This window comes from Myxine glutinosa, chromosome 1, assembly GCF_964187855.1.
Source record: "Myxine glutinosa chromosome 1, kmMyxGlut1.1, whole genome shotgun sequence".
Classification (NCBI taxonomy): Eukaryota; Metazoa; Chordata; class Myxini; order Myxiniformes; family Myxinidae; genus Myxine; species Myxine glutinosa.
This window is the reverse complement of record NC_136261.1, coordinates 280,969,480-280,989,821: the sequence shown is the minus strand read 5'-3', so window position 1 is coordinate 280,989,821 and position 20,342 is coordinate 280,969,480. Positions and strand designations below refer to the sequence as shown.

At 43.2% G+C, this 20,342-nt stretch overlaps 1 protein-coding gene across 1 annotated transcript; it reads left to right on the top strand.

Moving 5' to 3' along the window:
- The first annotated feature begins 4,341 nt into the window (after positions 1-4,341).
- Positions 4,342-7,064, top strand: LOC137411485 (protein FAM200C-like). Its single transcript, XM_078777369.1, has 4 exons — positions 4,342-4,471; positions 4,541-4,676; positions 4,787-5,033; positions 5,295-7,064. The coding sequence occupies exons 1-4, from the start codon at positions 4,342-4,344 to the stop codon at positions 7,062-7,064; spliced, it is 2,283 nt and encodes a 760-aa protein (XP_078633495.1).
- Positions 7,065-20,342: the final 13,278 nt, after the last annotated feature.

Here is a 20,342-nt window from a genome sequence, read left to right as displayed (position 1 = left end):
AAGAACCATATACACGGTATTCAATCAAACTATTTATACATGAGAACCATGTACACGGTATTCAATCAAACTATTTATACACAAGAACCATATACACGGTATTCAATCAAACTATTTATACACAAGAACCATCTATACGGTATTCACTCAAACTATTTATACACGAGAACCATATACACGGTAGTCAAACAACCCATTTATACACGAGAACCATATACACTGTATTCAAATAAACTGTTTATACACGAGAACCATATACACGGTATTCAAACAAACTATTTATGCACAAGAACCATATACACGGTATTCAATCAAACTATTTATACACGAGAACCATACACACGGTATTCAACCAAACTATTTGTACATGAGAACCATATAGACGGTATTCAATCAAACTATTTACACACAAGAACCATATACACGGTATTCAATCAAACTATTTATACACGAGAACCATATACACGGTATTCAACCAAACTATTTATACACGAGAACCATATATACCGTATTCAATCAAACTATTTATACATGAGAACCATGTACACGGTATTCAACCAAACTATTTATACACAAGAACCATATATACGGTATTGAATCAAACTATTTATACACGAGAACCATACACACGGTATTCAAACAAACTATTTCTACATGAGAACCATATACACGGTATTCAAACAAACTATTTATACACGAGAACCATATTAACGGTATTCAATCAAACTATTTAGACACAAGAACCATATACACGGCATTCAATCAAACTATTTATACACGAGAACCATGTTCACGGTATTCAATCAAACTATTTATACACGAGAACCATACACACGGCATTCAATCAAACTATGTATACACGAGAACCATACACACGGTATTCAATCAAACTATGTATACACGAGAACCATACACAGTACACACGGTATTCAATCAAACTATGTATACACGAGAACCATACTCACGGTATTCAAACAAACTATTTATACACGAGAACCATATATACGGTATTCAATCAAACTATTTATATACGAGAACCATATACACGGTATTCAAATAAACTACTTATACACAAGAACCATATTAACGGTATTCAATCAAACTATTTAGACACAAGAACCATATACACGGTATTCAATCAAACTATTTATACACAAGAACCATATACACGGTATTCAATCAAACTATTTGTACACGAGAACCATATACACGGTATTCAATAAACCATATATACACAAGAACCATATACACGGTATTCAATCAAACTATTTATACACGAGAACCATATACACGGTATTCAAATAAACCATTTATACACAAGAACCATATCCACAGTATTCAATCAAACTATGTATACACGAGAACCATATACATGGTATTCAAACAAACTATTTATGCACAAGAACCATATACACGGTATTCAATCAAACTATTTATACACGAGAACCATATACACGGGATTCAAATAAACCATTTATACACAAGAACCATATCCACAGTATTCAATCAAACTATTTATTCACGAGAACCATATCACGGTATTCAATCAAACTATTTATACACAAGAACCATATACACAGTATTCAATCAAACAATTTATACACGACAACCATACACACGGCATTCAAACAAACCATTTATACACGAGAACCATATACACGGTATTCAATCAAACTATTTATACACGAGAACCATATACACGGTATTCAAACAAACGATTTATACACGGGAACCATGTCCACGGTATTCAAACAAACTACTTATACACAAGAACCATATTAACAGTATTCAAACAAACTACTTATACACAAGAACCATATACACGGTATTCAATCAAACTATTTATACACGAGAACCATATACACGGTATTCAATCAAACTATTTATACACGAGAACCATATACACGGTATTCAAACAAACTACTTATACACAAGAACCATATTAACGGTATTCAAACAAACTACTTAAACACAAGAACCATATTAACGGTATTCAAACAAACTACTTATACACAAGAACCATATTAACGGTATTCAAACAAACTACTTATACACAAGAACCATATTAACGGTATTCAAACCAACTACTTATACACAAGAACCATATTAACAGTATTCAAACCAACTACTTATACACAAGAACCATATTAACGGTATTCAATCAAACTATTTATACACGAGAACCATATACACGGTATTCAATCAAACTATTTGCACACGAGAACTATATCCACGGTATTCAAACAAACCATTTATACACGAGAACCATTCACACGGTATTCAATCAAACCATTTATACACGAGAACCATTCACACGGTATTCAATCAAACCATTTATACACGAGAACCATTCACACGGTATTCAAACAAACCATTTATACATGAGAACCATTTACACGGTATTCAAACAAACTACAGTATTTATACAAGAGAACCATCTACACGGTATTCAAACAAAGCATTGATACACAAGAACCAGGTATACACATTATTCAAACAAAGCATTGATACACGAGAACCATATGCACGTTATTCAATAAAACTGTTTATACACGAGAACCATATGCAGTACATGGTATTCAAACAAACCATTTATACTCGAGAACCATACACACAGTATTCAAACAAAGCATTTATACTCGAGAACCATATGCACGTTATTCAATAAAACTGTTTATACACGAGAACCATATGCAGTGCATGGTATTCAAACAAACCATTTATACTCGAGAACCATATACATGGTATTCAAACAAACCATTTATACTCGAGAACCATATGCACGTTATTCAATAAAACTGTTTATACACGAGAACCATATGCAGTGCATGGTATTCAAACAAACCATTTATACTCGAGAACCATATACATGGTATTCAAACAAACCATTTATACTCCAGAACCATATGCACGGTATTCAAACAAAGCATTGATACATGAGAACCATATGCACGGTATTTGAACAAAGCATTGATACACGAGAACCATATACACAGTCTTCCAACAAACTATTTATACATGAGAACCATATACACGGTATTCAAACAAACTATTTATACATGAGAACCATATACACGGTATACAAACAAACTATTTATCCATGAGAACCATATAGACGGTATTCAATCAAACTATTTATACGCGAGAACCATATACACGGTATTCAATCAAACTATTTATACACGAGAACCATATGCACGCTATTCAAACAAACTACTTATACACAAGAACCATATTAACGGTATTCAAACAAACTATTTATACACGAGAACCATATCCACAGTATTCAATCAAACTATTTATACACAAGAACCATATACACAGTATTCAATCAAACTATTTACACACAAGAACCATACAGACGGTATTCAATCAAACTATTTATACACGAGAACCATATACACAGTATTCAATCAAACTATTTATACACGTGAACCATATACACGGTATTCAAATAAACCATTTATACACAAGAACCATATACACAGTATTCAATCAAACTATTTATACACGAGAACCATATACACGGTATTCAAATAAACCATTTATACACAAGAACCATATACACAGTATTCAATCAAACTATTTATACACAAGAACCATATACACAGTATTCAATCAAACTATTTACACACAAGAACCATACAGACGGTATTCAATCAAACTATTTATACACGAGAACCATATACACAGTATTCAATCAAACTATTTATACATGAGAACCATATACACGGTATTCAAATAAACCATTTATACACAAGAACCATATACACAGTATTCAATCAAACCATTTATACACAAGAACCATATACACCGTATTCAAACAAACTATTTATGCACAAGAACCATATACACAGTATTCAATCAAACTATTTACACACAAGAACCATACAGACGGTATTCAATCAAACTATTTATACACGAGAACCATATACACAGTATTCAATCAAACTATTTATACACGAGAACCATATACACGGTATTCAAATAAACCATTTATACACAAGAACCATATACACAGTATTCAATCAAACTATTTACACACAAGAACCATATTAACGGTATTCAAACAAACTATTTATACACGAGAACCATGTACACGGTATTCAATCAAACTATTTATACACGAGAACCATATCCACGGTATTCAACCAAACTATTTAGACAAAAGAACCATATACACAGTATTCAATCAAACTATTTATACACGAGAACCATATACACAGTATTCAATCAAACTATTTACACACAAGAACCATACAGACGGTATTCAATCAAACTATTTATACACGAGAACCATATACACGGTATTCAAATAAACCATTTATACACAAGAACCATATGCACAGTATTCAATCAAACCATTTATACACAAGAACCATATACACCGTATTCAAACAAACTATTTATGCACAAGAACCATATACACAGTATTCAATCAAACTATTTACACACAAGAACCATACAGACGGTATTCAATCAAACTATTTATACACGAGAACCATATACACGGTATTCAAATAAACCATTTATACACAAGAACCATATGCACAGTATTCAATCAAACCATTTATACACAAGAACCATATACACCGTATTCAAACAAACTATTTATGCACAAGAACCATATACACAGTATTCAATCAAACTATTTACACACAAGAACCATACAGACGGTATTCAATCAAACTATTTATACACGAGAACCATATACACGGTATTCAAATAAACCATTTATACACAAGAACCATATGCACAGTATTCAATCAAACCATTTATACACAAGAACCATATACACCGTATTCAAACAAACTATTTATGCACAAGAACCATATACACAGTATTCAATCAAACTATTTACACACAAGAACCATACAGACGGTATTCAATCAAACTATTTATACACGAGAACCATATACACCAGCGTTTCTCAACCAGGGGCCCGTGGCCCCCCAAGGGGGCCACGGGCCTTCGACCGGGGGGCCACGAGCGGACGCCGAAAAACTGCGATTCAGAATGCAGAAGCTTGTCATGTACAATTAAGGTGACGAGTCTCCGGTCATAGTGTCAAAGTAAAAAGGGTAGATGAGTTTAACCTTCTCTAAAAAAGGGTAGATGAGTTTAACCTTCTCTAAAAAAGGGTAGATGAGTTTCTCTCCATCTCTTTCTGCTTCTTTACATCTCTACTTCCTTTCTTCTCCTTCCCCCCAGAGCACTTTTCTAAACCTAATTTTCAACCTTACTGTATTACCATTACAAAAGTAATTAATTCGTATTTGCAATTTTTTTCTCAGATGTCGAAGGCTCGAAAATGGAATGACAGCTATATCAAGTTTGGATTCACGAATGTCAGTCGAGATGGCGTGGACTGCGCGCAATGTGTGCACTGCTCGGTCGTGATGTCAAATGCGTCACTACGTCCTTCCAAACTTTCAAACCATCGCGACAAGATGCATCCCGGAAGGAAGGAAGATAATATCGACGCTCTGTCTGCGAAACGATCACGATATGACCGTGAAGCGACACTTCCAAAATTTGGATTCCGGCCAGAAGAAAAACCTGCTCTTCAATCCAGCTACGAAGTGGCATACCGAATTGCGAAGTGCAAGAAGCCGCACACTATTGCTGAGTACCTTATCAAGCCATGTACAGAGAAAATGGTGGAATTGATGATCGGACCAGAGGCGAAAAAGAAGATCCAGCAAGTTTCGCTCTCTAATGACACGATCCGACGACGGATTGACGACATGGCTGCTGATGTGTGCCGTCAAGTTTGCTCCGAAATCAAACAAAGCACGCTCCAGGCTAGCCTTCAATTAGACGAGTCTACCGACACCGCCCTGGAGAGCCAGTTGATCGCCTTCGCTCGCTACGAGAGAAAGGGAAAGATGAAGGAAGAGTTCTTGTTCTGCAATACCCTACCAACCACAACGACAGCGGCAGATATCAAAGCTATTGTGGACTCTTTTTTTGAAGCTAACGGACTCGGTTGGCAGAATTTCAAGCACATTTGTACTGATGGTGCCCCAGCGATGGTCGGCGTCAGAGGAGGGTTCGTCACGCTTGTGAAGAACGAATGGCCCCATGTGACGTCCTCCCACTGTTCGCTACACCGATACGCTCTTGCGTCAAAGACTCTTCCGCCTCGTTTGCTGAAAGTCATGGACGTCGCGGTCAAAGTGATCAACTTCATTCGTGCGAAGGCCAAAAATCATCGGCTCTTCCAACTACTGGCCAACGACATGGGAGCGGAACATGTTGGACTTCTGTTCCACACCAAAGTCCGTTGGCTATCGAGGGGGAAATGCCTCTCTCGGCTGTATGAACTCCGGGTTGAGGTGGAAATATTCCTGCGAGACAACGAAAACAACCTCCATGTCCACTTCGACAATGAAGAGTTCGTCATGATGCTCGCCTATCTGGCCGATATATTCGGCCAACTCAACGAAATGAACCAGTCCTTGCAAGGCCGTGATGTGACAGTCAGTGACGTTCAAGACAAGCTTGCCGGAGTGTCTGCTAGAATGGAAGTCTGGCAGGCACGAATCGAGGCCGGGTCCACTGCCTCGTTTCCTTTCTTGGACGAGCACCTGCAGACGCAGAGGATTGAGCTTCCCGTCGGCATCAAAGATTGCATCACTAGACATCTCGACAATCTCTCCGCTGAGTTCAAATCGTATTTCGACGATGCACCGTTGGATGTTCCGTGGCACAAAGACCCGTTCAACGCCAAAATTGAACCTACTGAAGACGAAGCAGAGGAGCTGGCAGAGTTGAAGGTTTCAAAAGCAATGAAGCTGGTCTTCAGTAACAAAGAAGACCTCTCCACCTTCTGGTTGTCTGTTCAGGATGCGTATCCACTACTCAGCAAGAAGGCATCCGTAATGCTCATTCAATTCGCCACAACATATCTTTGCGAATCTGGATTTTCTGACCTTGCGACCATTAAAACGAAGTCCAGAAACCGTCTTGACGTTGGGAACGATATTCGCCTTGCTGTGTCCAAGACGGAGCCGGACATAAGAGGCCTCGTCAGACAAGCCCAACAGCAAGTGTCTCATTGATTGTATTGCTTAGAAAAATGTTTACTTTGATTTATCTTTTAAGACTGAGTAAATCAATTTCATAAAACGAAATCTGCATCTTTTATTGAAGGGCAGGGGGCCACGAATGTTCAGCGACTCGGTAGGGGGGCCATGGGCCATCAAAGGTTGAGAAACGCTGATATACACGGTATTCAAACAAACTATTTATACACGACAACCATACACACGGTATTCAAACAAACTTTTTATACACAAGAACCATGTACACGGTATTCAATCAAACTATTTATACACAAGAACCATATACACGGTATTCAATCAAACTATTTATACACAAGAACCATATCCACGGTATTCAACCAAACTCTTTATACACGAGAACCATATACACGGTATTCAAACAAACTTTTTATACACAAGAACCATATACACGGTATTCAATCAAACTATTTATACACGAGAACCATATCCACGGTATTCAAATAAACTATTGATACACGAGAACGATATACACGGTATTCAAACAAACTATTTATACAAGAGAACCATATACACGGTATTCAATTAAACTACTGATACACGAGAACATTTATTTACTGTATTCAAATAATTCGGTTCTGCTTGTTTTGTTACACACTGAACATTTAATTTAAGTCCAATAATCACGTATCAGGTAGCCAGATGAACCCTTATATATATTCATTCATTCATATGTATATATATATATATATATATATATATATATATATATATATATATATATATATATATATATATATATATACATATATATATATATATATATACAGACTTGGCATTTAATATGGATTTTTTTTTTTTCTTCACTTGGGTTTACTTTCTTAACTCAGTATATCAATCTGGTGAGTTTCTTTTACACTTTGGTGATTTATTTGTTAAAAGAACCATGTCACTGATTGTCTGTTGCAGCAAGAAGTCAACAACAGGATGATACAGGTGGCGTGGCAAAATGTACGGACAGGTGCATTTGATGATTGGCTTCACAGTCGGGTATACAAGGGTTGTTGCATTCTGTATCAGTGGAAAACAACTGCTGCACGTCTCCAAAAGTTATTGCCACTTCCTCTGGAGATGGTCCGTCAACTCGACAATGCTGTATGTCATCAAGTGGTGGCTTTCCTAAATTACGGCATGAAACAGCGTGCTATTGCTCGGCAGTATGGCATCACTCAAGATCAGGTGTCAAAGATCCTGAAACGAAATGCTCAGAGGGGTGTCCCTACTCCAATACCGAGGCCAGGACATCCCCACAGAACCACAAGGAGGGATGATCGCCAGCTACACCGGTTAGTCTGCAATGGCCGTACCAAGTCAGCTAATCGGCTTAGGGCTGAGTAGCAGCAACTGACAAATGTGCCTGTATCCAGAAGGCTAGTCAACCAACGACTGGTTCAAGCAGGCTATTGTGCCAGGCATCCCCTGAGAAAGCCACGCCTGACCAGACAACACTACCAGCGCCGATTGCAGTGGGCCAGAGAGCACCGTCAATGGCAGCCAGGACACTGGAATCACGTGATCTTCAGTGACGAGTCTAGATTTCTGGTCTATCGTCAAGATGGCCGCGTCCGAGTGCGCAGAAAAGTGCATGAAGCCTACAACAAAGATTGTATAGTGCCAAGAGTCCAAGCTGGAGGTGGTGGGGTGACCGTTTGGGCTGCTTTTCATGCAGGGGGCTAAACTGACCTGGTTGTTCTGAATGGAAACCTGAACCAGTTCAAGTACAGGGCCATTCTGGAAGAAACATTGCTTCCATTTGCTCGTGCAGCCTTTCGAGGAAATTTTGTCTTCCAAGATGACAATGCATGGCCTCATCGTGCTCGCATGATCCAACACTTTCTTGCTGACCGTGGTGTAGAGTATATGGAGTGGCCTGCCATGTCCCCGGATATGAATCCGATAGAGAACTTGTGGGCAGAATTAACGTGTCAAATCGACCACTTGGACCAGCAGCCGACCTCTGTGCGTGAATTGCAGCAGGCTATTGTCACTGCATGGCAAGCGATTCCTGTCCAAACCTTGGCAAATCTCGTGAACAGCATGCCTCAACGTGTACGTGCTCTCCTGAATGCTCGTGGGGGTTACACGAAGTACTGAACTGTAATTTTACTGTCCGTAATCCCAGTCGTAATTTAACTTTTGTTTTTGTTTAAAAAAAATTTGGCTAATGTGCAAAATAAAGAGATACTTCTGGAAAACGTACAGAAGTTTAACACAGTACTGTCCATGAATTGAGTTTGATATCAGTTTACATCACTTTGAAGGATCAATTTATTTGTTTCAAAATGTCAAATGTGGTTTTTGTTTCTTTTAAAGGTCACATTAACAAAATCTAGAATAATTTCAACATAATTCCAATGAACTTTTGGTTCTAAGGCATCTTGAAAAGTAAGTTCACCCCCACAAAAAAAATATTCCATATTAAATGCCAAGTCTGTATATATATATATATTTATATATATATATATATATATATATATATATATATATATATATATATATATATATATATATATATATTGTTACGGATCTTGGAGTACGGCACTCCCTTTAGCAAGGGGGGGTTAATCCCCTTGTCTTGTTAAGCTGGCCGTCTCCGGTCCTGGAACTATCCCGCTCCTTTGCAGGATGAGATTGGCCAGGGTGATTGGTCAAAGGTTTCCCAAATACCTTCACCAATCTCTCCGCAAAGCAGGGAGATGAGTCCCTGCTTGAACCGCGGATGTGGTGGTAATTGCTGAGCGGTTTAACAATCCACGATCTGAGCCGTTAGCAAAAAGACTAACCCGATTCTGAGCGGTTCCTCTATCGTGCCACCGATATTCAATGGCGAAAAGACAAAGACGATCGGATGAGAGGAAGCCAAAGAATAAGAAGGGTGAAGGAAGAACAAATATGGTTTATTTACTAATGACAAGAGGAAACGAAAGAAGGGAATACACAAGAAAGAGGAAATAAAAGGACATAGGGCAGCCTTATACACTCTTATATAACATGCCCAGGACAAACAGACAGACTCACACGGAATGGTAGCTGGTAGGGGAGGAAGGTCCAGGCAGATGGTTCCAGGCGATGGGATGGTCCAGGCTCCCTGTCCGCAGGTGAAGAACGGCTGGCAGCTTAATGCACGTCCGGACCTTACATATGCGAGGGGCTGGAATGCGCGTACGTATAGCGTGCCGAACGCTCTCAAAACCAGGGCAGTTCATATCGAAAACGATTGTCCCAAACGATCCTCCGCGCAATGTTCTTATATTCGCCGCCTCTGCGCTGTTACCTCAAGTTTGCCGATCTTCTCTCCTCGCATCTGCCGATCTCCCCCGCATCTGCTCTGCCCCGCATCTGCGTAAAAAGGCTTCGCACTCGTGCTTTTATTGCAAGCCTCACGTATCAAGCCGCGTCCGATTTGCTCCGCCTACCGGTGAACACGCCTCGGCCCGGATTGGCCGCGAGGGTTCGTTGGTCCCTCCCCTCATGACGCGTTTATGGGGCCACGCCTATGTTCCTGGCCGCTCCTCCCTTTTTCTCCCACTTGACCGCATGCGTAATGGCGGCAGGCAGAAACAAACCAAAAGGCAGCGACGACGGCAATACGGCTACTGGCACTTTGGAGAGAGAGAGAGAGATTGGAGATAATTGAAGGGGCCGAGGTTATTTGATTAAAACAATGCAGATTCAACTATTGGAAACAGATCCTTACCTGAAACACATATTAATGAAATAACTGAAAGGTTCCTATGGTGTCCTACGTGTTGTACATGACCTAACTAGGGTGCGACCTTTGACCTTTACACCAACAATGGGAGTATTTGCAGGGGATTATTTATGAGGGAACATTTACCAAAATTTACCAAGTGGAGGGTTCTAAAAACCGCAACAACATATATATATATATACATATGTATATATATATATATATATATATATATATATATATATATATATATATATATATATATATATATATATATATATATATATATATATATATATATATATATATATATATATATATATACACACACAGACTTGGCATTTAATATGGAATATTTTTTTTGTGGGGGTGAACTTACTTTTCAAGATGTCTCAGAACCAAAAGATCATTGGAATTATGTTGAAATTATTCCAGATTTTGTTAATGTGACCTTTAAAAGAAACAAAAACCACATTTGACATTTCGAAACAAATAAATTGATCCTTGAAAGTGATGTAAACTGATATCGAACTCAATTCATGGACGGTACTGTGTTAAACTTCTGTACGGGTTCCAGAAGTATCTCTTTATTTTGCACATTAGCCAAATTTTTGTTAACAAAAACAAAAGTTAAATTACGACTGGGATTACGGACAGTAAAATTACAGTTCAGTACTTCGTGTAATCCCCATGAGCATTCAGGAGAGCACGTACACGTTGAGGCATGATGTTCACGAGATTTGCCAAGGTTTGGACAGGAATCGCTTGCCATGCAGTGACAATAGCCTGCTGCAATTCACGCACAGAGGTCGGCTGCTGGTCCAAGTGGTCCATTTGACGCGTTAATTCTGCCCACAAGTTCTCTATCGGATTCATATCCGGGGACATGGCAGGCCACTCCATATGCTCTACACCACGGTCAGCAAGAAAGCGTTGGATCATGCGAGCACGATGAGGCCGTGCATTGTCATCTTGGAAGACAAAGTTTCCTCGAAAGGCTGCACGAGCAAATGGAAGCAATGTTTCTTCCAGAATGGCCCTGTACTTGAACTGGTTCAGGTTTCCATTCAGAACAACCAGGTCAGTTTTGCCCCCTGCATGAAAAGCAGCCCAAACCGTCACCCCACCACCTCCAGCTTGGACTCTTGGCACTATACAATCTTTGTTGTAGGCTTCATGCACTTGTCTGTGCACTCAGACGTGGCCATCTTGACGATAGGCCAGAAATCTAGACTCGTCACTGAAGATCACGTGATTCCAGTATCCTGGCTGCCATTGACGGTGCTCTCTGGCCCACTGCAATCGGCGCTGGTGGTGTTGTCAGGTCAGGCGTGGCTTTCTCAGGGGACGCCTGGCACGATAGCCTGCTTGAACCAGTCGTTGGTTGACTAGCCTTCTGGATACAGGCACATTTGTCAGTTGCTGCCACTCAGCCCTAAACCGATTAGCTCACTTGGTACGGCCATTGCGGATTAACCGGTGCAGCTGGCAATCATCCCTCCTTGTGGTTCTGTGGGGATGTCCTGGCCTCGGTATTGGAGTAGGGACACCCCTCTGAGCATTTCGTTTCAGGATCTTTGACACCTGACCTTGAGTGATGCCATACTGCCGAGCAATAGCACGCTGTTTCGTGCCGTAATTTCGTAAAGCCACCACTCCATGACAAACAGCATTGTCGAGTTGATGGACGGTCTCCAGAGGAAGCGGCAATAACTTTTGGAGACGTGCAGCAGTTGTTTTCCACTAATACAGAACGCAACAACCCTTGTATACCCGAATGTGAAGCCAATCATCAAATGCACCTGTCCATACATTTTGCCACGCCACCTGTGATATAATCCTGTTGGTGACTTCTTGCTGCGACAGACAATCAGTGACATGGTTCTTTTAACAAATAAATCACCAAAGTGTAAAAGAAACTCACCCGATTGATATACTGAGTTAAGAAAGTAAATCCAAGTCAATAAAAAAAATATATTCCATATTAAATGCCAAGTCTGTATATATATATATATATATATATATATACAGACTTGGCATTTAATATGGAATTTTTTTTTTGTGGGGGTGAACTTACTTTTCAAGATGACTTAGAACCAAAAGTTCATTGGAATTATGTTTAAATTATTCTAGATTTTATTAATGTGACCTTTAAAAGAAACAAAAACCACATTTGACATTTCGAAGCAAATAAATTGATCCTTGAAAGTGATGTAAACTGATATCGAACTCAATTCACGGACAGTACTGTGTTAAACTTCTGTACATTTTCCAGAAGTATCTCTTTATTTTGCACATTAGCCAAAAAACATTTCAACAAAAACAAAAGCTAAATTATGACTGGGATTACGGACAGTAAAATTACAGTTCAGTACTTCGTGTAACCCCGACGAGCATTCAGGAGAGCACGTACACGTCGAGGCATGCTGTTCACGAGATTTGCCAAGGTTTGGACAGGATTCGCTTGCCATGCAGTGACAATAGCCTGCTGCAATTCACGCACAGAGGTCGGCTGCTGGTCCAAGTTGTTGATTTGACGGGTTAATTCTGCCCACAAGTTCTCTATCGGATTCATATCCAGGGACATGGCAGGCCACTCCATATGCTCTACACCACGGTCAGCAAGAAAGTGTTGGATCATGCGAGCACGATGAGGCCGTGCATTGTCATCTTGGAAGACAAAGTTTCCTCGAAAGGCTGCACGAGCGAATGGAAGCAATGTTTCTTCCAGAATGACCCTGTACTTGAACTGGTTCAGGTTTCCATTCAGAACAACCAGGTCAGTTTTGCCCCCTGCATGAAAAGCAGCCCAAACGGTCACCCCACCACCTCCAGCTTGGACTCTTGGCACTATACAATCTTCGTTGTGGGCTTCATGCACTTGTCTGCGCACTCAGACGTGGCCATCTTGACGATAGACCAGAAATCTAGACTAGTCACTGAAGGTCACGTGATTCCAGTTTCCTGGCTGCCATTGACGGTGCTCTCTGGCCCACTGCAATCGGCGCTGGCTGTGTTGTCTGGTCAGGCGTGGCTTTCTCAGGGGACGCCTGGCACGATAGCCTGCTTGAACCAGTCGTTGGTTGACTAGCCTTCTGGATACAGGCACATTTGTCAGTTGCTGCCACTCAGCCCTAAGCCGATTAGCTGACTTGGTACAGCCATAGCAGACTAACCGGTGCAGCTGGCGATCATCTCTCCTTGTGCTTCTGCGTGGACGTCCTGGCCTCGGTATTGGAGTAGGGACACCCCTCTGAGCATTTCGTTTCAGGATCTTTGACACCTGACCTTGAGTGATGCCATACTGCCGAGCAATAGCACGCTGTTTCATGCCAGAATTTCGTAAAGCCACCACTCCATGACAAACAGCATTGTCAAGTTGACGGACCATCTCCAGGGGAAGCGGCAATAACTTTTGTAGACGTGCAGCAGTTGTTTTCCACGAATACAAAACGCAACAACCCTAAAATACCTGATTGTGAAGCCAATCGTCAAATGTACCTGTCCTTACATTTTGTCACGCCACCTGTGATATAATCCTGTTATTGACTTCTTGCTGCAAAAGACAATCAGTGACATGGTTCTTTCAACAAAGACATCACCGAAGCGTAAAAGAAACTCACCAGATTGATATACTGAGTTCAGAAAGTAAACCCAAGTCAAGAAAAAAAAAATTTCATATTAAATGCCAAGTCTATATATATATACATACATATATATATATATATATATATATATATATATATATATATATATATATATTGTTGCGGAGAGGAGGACTGTATTTTTTTGATTGTGTGCTGTATTATTATTATTATTGTTTATTCTGCGCCCCCCTACCTCCGGAGCTGTGTAAAGGTGAAAGGGCATCCCATAATTAGTCCACAAGCATACACATCAGCCAAATAATAGAATACCCCTATTGATAGTTATCTCTTATTCTGTGTTTTAGAGTAAGGCTGTGTCTCCCATTAATTGAAGTACTCCATTGCACCAGTGAAAGAGAATAGATCCCCTTTCATTCCCATCCCCAAAATCTCCATTCCCTTTTACATCCCCTCTGGTGATTGCCAAGCCTCGATTCGCAATTACCTCCCCTCCAATAACCGCCATTGACCATGAGGCAGGGTCGGAGAAGAAAGGCGTGTCTCCACCTCGTCATAGAGGGGAAGAGGGGCGTGCCCGCCCGTCGTCATCAAGGGCGGAGCGAGAGGGTCGCGCGACCAACCAGGGCCGAGGTGAGCACCCCGATGGGCGTGTCCAAAAGGCCGGCGGCTTAATCGCCGGAGGCGCTATAAAAGGCGTGCACGAGAGAGAGTCGTGAGTTGGTCGTGGAGAGAGTCGTGAGGAGTCAGTCAGTGGAGTCGGTGGTCAGTTGGTTGCGTTGGTTGCGGTGAGGAGTCGGTGGTGGTGGTCAGTTGGTTGCGTTGGTTGCGGTGAGGAGTCGGTGGTAAAGAGTGAGTGGACCAAGAACGAGTTGAGGGTTTGGACCAGACGAGTCGGACAAGGCCTGGCAAAGCACGCGACGTCCACAGCAGCCACAACAGCAGCTTGGGGGCCTGAACGGCGGTTTGGAGCAGGGCCGTAAAGGAACGGCGGCTGCTAAACGCTCCGGTTGAGCTGCAGGACCCCCTTGGACCTCCCTCTCCCTCCAGCCATCCACCTCCTGCCTTTCCACCCTTCTTGTGTACGTGAGTTTGTTCTGTTTGTTCTGTCCTGGGTTAATTAAGCTTGTGTAGGTAAGCTAAAGATTTCACTGTGTCACCTGCGTCTTATGTGCTTGTAAATAAACGTGACTGCTTTCTTTTTGCTTATGTGTGTAAATAGTCAATAAATTTAGTAGTATTTCCAACCTTTTTGTCTTCTTCTTCTTCTTCACATCCGTGTCGCCTTTGTCTTTTCCCTATTGAATAGCTGCGGTGCGATCCGGCCAACGTTTGGGCTAATCGGGGAGTAACTGTTCGGACGCGGTAATACCAACCGCTCGGTAAAATAACATCTTAACCGCGTCCGCAACAATTGGTTGTCAGGAGTTGGGATTCGGACCTGGGACTAAATTTGTTAGGCCCAAATTTTGGAACACCAATTGTGTTATTAAGTAACAATTGGTGTCTGGGAGTGAGATTCGGGGCCCGAACCAAATTTTTAAAACATCTAAAAAAAAAAATTGGTCAAAATTTGGAGCGGCCGAAATTTGTTTTGTTTTACAAAACCTGAACTTTGAAATCGCGCCATGGCTGGTCAAGGCGACGGGATGCCGGTGGGAGAGATAGACGGGGTGGAATCGACCCAGGACCTAGGGGAAATGTATGTGGATGGAAAAGAGGAGGAGAACATTGGCAATGTGGTTGAGGGGGTATCAGGCCCACAAAATGGCGCTCTCGCGCACGAGGTTTCAGGCGCGCAAAAAGGCGCCTCGCACGAGCGCGGGGTAGCCGAGCCCGCTGTATCAGCCGGCTTTAACATGCAGCCGTTTGACATGCAGCAGTTCATGGCACGGTTTAGCGAATACATGGCAGAGTCGAAGTGCGACAACGAAAAAAGAGCCAGGGAAATGGAGAAAATGGAAAACAGAATGGGGGAGCGAATAGGAAATCAAATCGGGGAATTAGACAAGAAATTTGAGGGGTTAGACAATGGGATAGAAGGGATGAAACATGGGTTAACGGGGGTGGAAAATAGAATGGCTGCCCAGGAGAATCAGATAGAGGGGATGAAAAATGGGTTAATGGGGCTAGAAAATAGGATGGAGGACAAATTGCGGGAGATAGGGGAGCAATCCGCCCGAGAAATTAAACAAATGGGAGAGCAGATAGAGGAGGTAAAAATCGGGGTAGAAACCAAATTGGATGCTCAGAGGGATGAATTGGGACAGATGAGGGCGGCATCTACAAAAGAAAGGGAGGAGATGAAAAAGGAGATACGACGAGGTGTGAGTGAGGAGGTCTCGGGGCTACGCGGGGAGGTAAAGCGAGGTGAGAAGCGTATGGAGAAAGAGGTGAGAAATGGGGCGGCAAAGTTACAAGGGGGAATAGAAGATCTGACTGAGGAGGTGGAACAGCTGACAGAGGGACAAACGGAGTTAGTGGAGCAGGTTCAAAGGAACACTGCGGTACTCGGAGGGTTAAAGGCGACACAAAAAGAAATTAAAAACGAATTAATAGCGACACAGAAGGAATGTCAGATGGTACGTGAGGGACTGACAATGAGGGTGGACGAGGTGACAGAGATAATGGAGACAAAGGACCGGCAGGTGAGGATGCACATAGAGACGGTCACGGTAGCCTTAGAGGACGAACTTGAGGAGACGCACCGAGAAATAAAAGAGGTTAAACAAAAATTAGAGGAAATGGAAGAAGAGGTGAGTGAAATTAAGAAGGGGCGGACAGAAACTAAAAGAGAAATCCAGGAGGAGGTGATGGAATATGTGCAAGGTCGGTGCTCAACTCATGATGTGATGCTCACTAACCAAATAAAGAGTTTGCAGGTGGCAAAGGAGGTGCGACGACGAGGTACGGAGGTGAGTGGCAATGTATATGATGTGAGGAAAGCTTCAGTCGGCTTGGGGATTGGTTTGGATCCGGGTGTTCGTGAAAGGCCGTTGGTGAAGTGTGCGACAGGTCTGGTGTGCGAAAAAAGAGGTGTGCGAGAATGTCCGACCATGGGGTGTGTGAGGAAAAAGTGCACGCCGAGGAGTGAGTGTGCCGTCAAGAGTGAGTTGGTCGAAGCGCGTGTGCGAGGGGGTACATGGAAGCGCGGTGTGGTAAGTGTTACAGAGGATGTAACGAAAGAGTGTGCGCGAGAGGATGCGCGAGAAAGGTGTGTAACGGACAGGTGCATGGGGAAAGAGTGCGCTGTCGAGAGTAAGGGTGAGTGCGCGACCGAGAGTGGAGGTGAAAGTAGTGAGAGTGACACGGAGCGTGAGTTGGTTGTGACAGGTGAGCGAGGATGTACACCTGGAATGGAAGGATGCACACCTGGAATGGTAGAGCGTGTGTGGGAATGCACACTTGAGTTGGTCGTGAGGCACGTGGTTGGGTGTGTGGGTGAGAGCACACCTGTGGTTGTTACAGAGGAGGTGACCGAGGAGGGGGCGCGAAGAGGTGTGTTGGTGAGGTGTGCGAGCGACGAATGTGTGCCAAGGTGTTCGGTGGTCAGGTGTGTGACCATGTCTGTGGGCGGAATGAGTGTACCGAGGTGTGTAAGGAAAGGTACGAGGAGCATGGGAACAGCTGGAGGTATGAGCAAGAAAGGGGTAGCGTATGCATGTAAGCGTGCAGGTGAAGCATCGACGGTAACCGGGTTAGAGGTTAGAACGACTTATAGCCGAATCGGGCCCTCGGTGCGCGTCGGGCAGCTTCGCGTGCCGCGAGGACCAGCGGGGATCCGAACCACGGCGGTTTCGAAAGAACCGCCGTACGCGATCCACGCTGTGCCTCGCTTGGAACGGCCGCGTCCGGGCTCCACTAGGCGGAGCGGGCGAGCCCGATAGGAAGGGTCGTCATGGCGACCACTTTCTATTGAGACGTTCCGGCAGGTCGAGATCGGGCAATTGGATGGCTCCGCGCCGAGGTGGTGCGTGGGATCTCGGCACGGGTAAGCACCCGTCCCTGCACCGAGTGCCGGACGCATCCAGCCGCCGGCACCAAAGAACCCGCGTTCATTGCTCGGCTGTACGAAGCCGAGCTTTAGAAAGGGATTGGCGCACCGAGAGGATCTAATAAGTAGACGGGTGATGAGGATAGTGTTTTGGCCCCGAAATTAGAAAAAAGGCGAAATTTGATGATTGGTACGGTGATTGGCAGATGATTGGCAGAATTTTTGATTGGTTGGATTTAGGTGAGCGAAATTGATAGTAGGACCTCCCCGATGTGGTGGGATGGCAAATCCACCATCCCTCACAGATGGGGGGGGGGGCAAATGCGCTATAGATTATGGGGTTGATGGCAGTGAAAACTAGCCCGGGTGGGTTAGGATATATCGTGTGTAGGGATCTAGCGAAGATGACATTAGGTAACGTTAAGAGTAGTTAGTGACTGATACCTGTAGTGGGGACGCAGGTAGTTTAGTGTGGATGATAATGACGTGGGAGCGCAATAGTTTAAAGGGACGACTGGGAAGCGCAAGTTGCAGAGGGGAGTAGTTAGCTGAGATGATGCCGTGTGTTTGAAGATTGAACAGGTGTGATTGAACAGGTGTGATTGCACAGGTGTGCAACTGAACAGGTGTGTGGAGCAGTGTATGAGGGAGTAGTGGTGATTGCGTGTTGTGTTGACCAAATGGTCCAGGAAGAAAGGAGGGTGCAGGTGGCACCAGGTATGAGTGCACAGGTGTGCAACAACAGGTGTATGTGGCTGTGTGGAATAAATGGTAGTGTGGAATATCTGGAGTATTGGAATGGATGGTCGTGGAGTGAGTATGGTGGAAATTGTGGAGTGGAGTGGATGGTGCGAAGGTGTGAATGGGGGAAGAGTGGACCCCTTTCACGAGTACCCGGGGCGGGTAGTGTAAGTGTTAGGTAGAGGGTACAGGTAAATTGTGGTTGGATATTGGCATCTGTGGTGCGGGTGAAAGAATGGTCTTTGGATGGGTGCATTAGTGTTGTGGAAATGGCTGGGCGTGTAGCCTGTTAGTGTGTGTAGTTGGTTTGGGCACTCCACCACTGTGAGGATGTCGGCCAGGTGAGGCCGCAAGTGGGCTCTGGGAGCCGGTAGTAGTTGTTGTGGATGGGGCCCGAGGATCCGGAGGACGGACCCGGGTAGCCCAGTGCCAGAGGGCACCAAGGGGTGACAGAGCCAGGAGAGGGCCTTCCCCAGTTAGTTAGGTTAGGGTGAGGAGCTAGGTAAGCTCGGGTGGCAACTGCAGTGGTGGAGGTGTGCAGGTGGGTAGACCTGCTGGGAGAGCTACACGTCGCAGCCCAGAAATTGTGCGAGGGCACCGGGAGATGAATCGGGGGAGTGAGACCCCAAATTGAGAAGCACCACAGTTTGGTCAATGGGAATTGGTTTTTAGAACCCATAGTGTAAGTTGGCCAATGGATTGGCAGGGAGAGACCCCGGGTAGTGTAAAGTGTGTTAATGTCATTTAGAAAGTAGTTAGGATGAAGTCTCCTCGCACCATCTGCATCCACTCACCTGAGGTGACAGGTACTCCACACCATGCCATGTTTGGATTATTTTTTATGATGCAAATGTTTGGATTGTGAGACGCATCATGACGTGGGTGTGACATTGTGCTTGATGTTCCATCTCTTCCTCCTTATGAGGATTGATGATGAATTGGGTGATGGCAAATTTTGGTTAGAGGGATTGTGGAGACGAATTTGGTATAGAGGAAATATGGGGAGACGTGACAGTAGTGACGAATTTGTAAATGGGTAGATTTTGTAAATATGGGGTAAGGGCAAAGGTAGTGTAGGTGACAGGGGGGTGACGTACGGTAGGGATGAGCTTTCTCACTTCGCCCTCCGTACGCATTTCGCCTTGCATTGCCTTATTGACGTGTACCCTTGTGACCTTACCCCTCACTCAATTGTCTTTCTTTTGTCTCCCACATGACCTGTGCGC